Source organism: Sinocyclocheilus grahami, unplaced genomic scaffold (genome assembly GCF_001515645.1).
Source record: "Sinocyclocheilus grahami isolate Dianchi unplaced genomic scaffold, SAMN03320097.WGS_v1.1 scaffold197.1, whole genome shotgun sequence".
NCBI classification, from domain to species: Eukaryota; Metazoa; Chordata; class Actinopteri; order Cypriniformes; family Cyprinidae; genus Sinocyclocheilus; species Sinocyclocheilus grahami.
Window position 1 is genome coordinate 266,954 of NW_015505376.1, and position 6,335 is coordinate 273,288.

The 6,335-nt window shown below is 37.3% G+C and overlaps 1 protein-coding gene across 1 annotated transcript in view; it reads left to right on the forward strand.

The window, feature by feature from the left end:
* Positions 1–592: 592 nt before the first annotated feature.
* pip4k2aa (phosphatidylinositol-5-phosphate 4-kinase, type II, alpha a) overlaps positions 593–6,335 on the forward strand; it is a 34,476-nt gene continuing 28,733 nt past the window's right edge. Inside the window, exon 1 of the mRNA XM_016285437.1 lies at positions 593–1,479. Within this exon, the coding sequence (XP_016140923.1) occupies positions 1,339–1,479 (141 nt within the window). The 5' untranslated portion in view covers positions 593–1,338. The remainder of the gene's footprint in view (positions 1,480–6,335) is intronic.

The following is a 6,335-nucleotide window of genomic DNA, read 5'->3' on the forward strand; positions in this document are numbered from 1 at the left end:
GTTGGATCAAGGAGTTCGGGGGGGGGGGGGGGGGGCGGGGGGTCAGTCTCATCTTGAATGTCTTCCATCTAAGATGACATGAACTGTCATTGGATCAGACCTGGACCTTCAGATGCGAATCATGTCCAGACTCATGGAGAGTGGAACCCACCCACTCCATGTTTGCTTGCTGGAATGAGGAGCATGCTGAGCAGTAGGCTGATCTAGCCTGGGTGTAACAGGGAGCGCCATACAAAGTCATTTGTACCATAAGACTATACATATGCAGCACATCCAGAGGCACCATGGGCTTTGGTGAATTAAGCCATTCCTCAAGTACAATTAAAATGCACCTCTATCTATCTATCTATCTATCTATCTATCTATCTATCTATCTATCTATCTATCTATCTATCTATCTATCTATCTATCTATCTATCGATCGTGCTTTTACCTTTGTGCCAAATCAAATTTTGTTTGTGTTCGGCTTTTCTAGACATTTATTATCCTCCCCTCTGAATCTAAACCTCAATGAAAATAAATATTTGAGTTATAAATCAAAGTGTGTGTGTGTGTGTGTGTGTGTGTGTGTGTGTGTGTGCGCGCGCGCGCAGCTGTCAGTCCGTCAGTCTGGCATAGCAGTGCGGATGAGCCGGATACGCCAACTTTAAGCAATATAGTTGATCAAATTCACACCGAATTCAGACTCGGACACGTTCCGCACTCGGAATACTGGCTGCGCCTAAAAATAAACACCTTTTCGGGGCAGACAAACGACGAAGAAAGAAAGTGGGAGTGGGATTTTGCTTGAGACATATTTGAAGGGTTGTTGGCTTAGCCTGACTGGGTGAGTTAGCATGCTAACGGAGCAGCGCTGCAGTGGATGTCTCTCCACCCGCTCTTTTTTCTCCAAATTAAACTGACGTCGCTCAAATTACATATTATTCTTCATTTTCAGTGGTATCGGTCAGTATTTGGTTTGTTTTTTCTTTAAGCGAAGTGTTAGAAAAGCTCCCGAGTGGAGACTGACTTGGCAGGCTAGCTAGTTAGCAAGTAAGGAGGGCTTACTAATGAAGTCTTAAGGAGCTTTTGCAGTTTACGGACGAGAACTTACAAATAATACGGCTTTTTGCTCTGAACTTTAATGTTATATGTAACAGCAGACTTTTTGTAGCACATTTGGCGAGATATTCATCTGTCTAGCGATCTAATAGTTGAGTTGGTACAGCTAGCTGGCTGCGGTTAGCTTACTGAACGTTATGCCAAATTATATTTTACTAAGAGACAGTTAGGACCCCACTAGCTTAATTAAAACACTTGTCACTGTGTGATAGTTAATTTATTGTTATACAACAAACAATGGCCTCGGCTGGTAACACTGTCTCATCGTTTGCGAGCAAAACGAAAACGAAGAAGAAACACTTCGTGTGTCAAAAAGTGAAGCTGTTTCGTGCCAGCGACCCTCTCCTCAGTGTTCTCATGTGGGGAATAAACCATTCGGTGAGTCCAAATCTGCAGTCTTTTTCTTTGTTTGTGTCCGTTATTGATCAGTGCATTAGAGTTAACGAGAAAAAAGAAGTTCAGCATGTCTCGCAACCGACAATTGGCACCATCTGTTGGGTTCATGCACTTCATGACCATCAGAGGTCTGCTTTGATTTTCTCTTGCCTAACCTTCAGTTTAATGGACAGCATTCTGTTTTGCTCCTTAAAACACTTGCAGTTGCATATTAATACGTTCCTTATAGCATGAGAACAAAACCTGTCAATGTTTATATAAAGAATTGTTCACTTAAGGTTACTGTGCTTGTCGAAACACTTCTGCAAACGTGATCATATTGATGGAAATGAGTGTAAAACCTTAATTGTGAGGCTTATACAGTAATGAATCTTATTTGTAAGGTCTCTGTGTCCTTTTATGTGCATGCAAAGAGGTTGCAAAATAATATCTGTATGAGTAGTGGAGTTGTGGGTGAGTAATCGTTTCCTGTTGGAAGTTTTGGTTGCGAGATGATAAGCTTAGAGGTTTGCTGAAGCAAGACTCATCTCAGCTGACTACTGACTGTTATTGCTTGCACCATTATCTGTCTTTGGAGAGGAAAGCCTCGCTGATGTGTTTTTCTTATAGGCTTATGCAGTTCAGTTGGGAGTGGTTCATGTTCATATACTTGTGGGTGTGCTTGACTGTACTTTGAGATGAAGAATGGCAGTATTTGCTCTACAGATAACAAAATCATTCAGATTTAGATGCCTTTATGTGTGTCCCTTTGGTTGTCCATTTATGTTTGGTGTGACAGTCTTCACCTCCTGCTGTTTGTTAGATGTTTCTTTATGAATGAACTGTCACAGACCAAACATACAGCATTCCTCTAGTGTTCTACCTGAAAATGTCTTAAAATGTCATTCTTTTAATGTCTTTTAATGAGTTACAGCTTGTTTTCGGTTTCTTCTTTTTTTCTACACTGTCTGGTGACATTTTCCAAATGGTAGCTGTGTTTAGTTGTCTGAGACATATTAAAGTTTTGTTATTTTCCAGTCACACATACCATCCTTAAGTGTCATTTTTCTGATTTATTTGTATATTTACAGTGGATAAATGTAGCCTACATGGATGGTTGACATTTAAGAAAATGTTCCAGTAGAAAAGGCATGAAAATAATGTAGCTATTTGTATTGTACTCATGACCTTTTGTGAAAGCACATCCTCATTGTCCTTTGTCAAAAATAATTTCATCATAATTTTAAAAACACTCTGAACATTTATGAAAAAAAATCAGCAAATAAGCATGTGTGTTCATATGAATATAAATACTGATATTAGTGATTATTTCTATTTATTCATTTATTATTGTATATTTAATTGTGGATACCTTTTCCATATTTTTTATTACCTTTGCCCTCATCTAACCTTTACTTGCATCAACAAAATATAAATTTTAGTTTTTACAGGATTTTGTATTATTATTATTGTTATTATTTTTATTTAACTAATTGTACTTCTAAATAAAAAATATTGTGTGATTATAATTTTAAAGTAATTATTGATTAATATTTGTTATGGCCAGAATTATAATGTTGTTTCTTGTTAAAGTCACAATGTAGCAGAAGTTTTCTTCTGTTTTGTGACATACATTTGCGTGAAACTGATTATTTAAAAGTAAGACGGGGAATTTGTTCTATCCATTGGTTTTTGATTTGATTGAGACATATCTGAATATTTCACTTGAATACTGAGTTATTACATTGTAATAAACCCTCATGTTTTGTTTTGGTCACTTTTCTGGTCACACAAATCTTTCCCTCCTAAGCTCAAATCAGTGAGGCTTACAACCAATCAGTTCCAAAAAGAAATACAAAAACCGTGGGAAAGAAAACAAGTTAACAAAAAAATGTAGGCCTAATTTAAGATTTGCTGATAATATAGCTTAATGAGAGATTTACTTGCAGTTTTTAAAAAGTGTATAGGATTTCTAGCACAGCAGAAGAGTTAAAAATGATCAACTCAAAAAAGATTAAATAAGAAAGTTGTTTCTTGTTAAAGTCACAATGTAGCAGAAGTTTTCTTCTGTTTTGTGACATACATTTGCGTGAAACTGATTATTTAAAAAAAGTAAGACGGGGAATTTGTTCTATCCATTGGTTTTTGATTTGATTGAGACATATCTGAATATTTCACTTGAATACTGAGTTATTACATTGTAATAAACCCTCATGTTTTGTTTTGGTCACTTTTCTGGTCACACAAATCTTTCCCTCCTAAACTCAAATCAGTGAGGCTTACAACCAATCAGTTCCAAAAAGAAATACAAAAACCGTGGGAAAGAAAACAAGTTAACAAAAAAATGTAGGCCTAATTTAAGATTTGCTGATAATATAGCTTAATGAGAGATTTACTAGCAGTTTTTAAAAAGTGTAAAGGATTTCTAGCACAGCAGAAGAGTTAAAAATGATCAACTCAAAAAAGATTAAATAAGAACTTAAACGCATGCATAGACGAATCATTCAAAAGATGCATTTAGAAAATAACTTTTTCATTTCATGCTGACTTTAATGTTGTTTTACGTAAAAATATAAAATCACAGCCATTTGTTAGGTTGTCTTGCATGTTATAAACCTCAACAGAGAGCTGTGGTGCTTTGTGCCATGGGTTAAAGCGGAGGTCAGGTCTTGGTCTTGCGGGGCTGGAATGGAATTGGAGAGAGGGGGAGGCCAAAAATCACAAGCGAGAAGCAGAGAACAGATCCTTCCTTATCTGTGACAGCTCCATCAGTTAAATACATTGACCGCTGCTGACTGGAGCCAAGCAGCACTACTACATTTTGTACAAATATGACTGCTGCACTCGCGTCACACAAGAGATGTATAGAAAGCCATGCAAAGTTAAAACAGTTTAAACTTTTAGAAAACACTTCACATTTGTGGAGGTTTATTCCTTTTCACTGCGTCTCATATGTTTTTAAAGGCAATCTATGTGATAGGCGATTCGGATCTTTGGATTAAGCAATGCATAAATATGTGATGCTGTTTTGTTCATAATTGTGCAATTTATGAAATTATATTTGATTTATATGTAGGGCTGGGTATCGAGTTCGATACTTTTAAGGCACAGACCGAATTGCCTCGATACCATTGAGTATCGAAAAACGTCTCATCGTTCGGTACCAAATTTCAATACCTAAGGGGTTAATCTCATCCGCGTCAGTGAGCCAATAATCCTGCAGCACTAGCCACCGGTTACACTCAGAGATGTGGCGCACATGCGAGGCTGTAGTGTGAATGCGTCCCAGCCCCCATAGATGTAAGGCTACATTTACACTGGTGCATTTGTTTTAAAATGAAAACGATCCTCGTCATACTGGCGTTTCCACTGCGTTTCAAGCCGGCTTTCCACTATCTCCGACAAACGACAAGCGACAGACCGGACATTCATTTCCAATGGAGAGTAGCGCGAGAGGTGCATGCAGATGTCCGTTCATACTACACGACCGAAAGCGCGTGTTATGTTGACCATTCATGCAAACTGTAGCATCACGCTACATAAGACAATAAATAAGATTTATATTACGCTTTTACTCAAAACTCACTTTAAACCACCATCGAGTGTTTGTGATAGGCCTAACTTCCGATTGCCGTCTAATGTGTGTTTTGGCCATGTAATGTTGCTGAAATTAAATATGTCATTACCTCTGAGTCAGAGCAGCGATCATGGAAGAGAGAACACATGCAGACAGTGCTGGAAGCTGCTAATGCTCATCAGTAAATCAGTGGAAAATAAATGAAATCATGATTCTGTCTGAGCTATGCATTTTAAAGCGAACATTAACTAGTGTAATTGTAGCCTAACAGATGTGTAAACTGAAGACTATTTGAGCTTTATTAAAACTATTTTGCACTGATTTATTGTGTTAGTTACATTTTGTTCCTTTTGTGCAGTGGCTCAGGAGACGAGTCTTTGAGTTTGTATAAACATCAACATGCTGAAAAATAAAACCAAAGGTATCGAAGTCAAGGTATCAATATCGAAATTTTTTGAAGGATACCCAGCCCTATTTATATGAGTTAATTTAGACGTAATGCATGTTTTTTATAGACAGTTATTTCCTTGCCATGACAATTTAATGTGCTGCATTATTTTGCTCATTGCACCCTCCTGTGGCCTCGGGAAACAAACCAAAAGTTTAACCTATTTAATCTGCATATAAAATATTTGGTTAATTTGTATTTTGTGTTTGACTGTTAAAACAAACAAATATTTGTTGTTTGTCTCAATAAATTGAGTTAATTTAAAAATACAGGGGTTAAATGTAAACAATTTTTTCTATTGCTCTTTGTTTTAAAAAAGGTTATAAAAAATGTCAATAATTATCGATACCGAACGATATGAAATATTATATCGTTGATACATTTGTTTAGCTATATCGCCCAGCCCTACAAGCAACTCTGAGAGCATGTGGTCAAGAAAGTTGAGGGTGGAGTAGTTGGTGCAGCTCTCTGTGGTGTTCTACTGCTAATGAATCATGCATGCAGCTGCAGGCCCTCACTGAGCTCAGACTACTAAACAGAAAAGCAGCAGCTCTTGACCACTAAGGACCACGATGCTTGAATTTGATTAGCAAACCAGTGAATGGGGAAGATAATTTAACCTAATTCTGTCTCATATCAAGGAGCACCTCAGCTTTTGTGTTCAAGCTGTCGGTTTTTGTGTGTCTACTAAAGACTAATTTGTATATTCATTGAGATTGATATGAGAATTAATGCTGATAAGGTGGATATTCAGTTTAGATGATTATGAAACCAAACACTGTGGGAAGTGGTTGTTTTAGTCACTCATGGCTGTTCCTCTACCCCCCCCCCCCT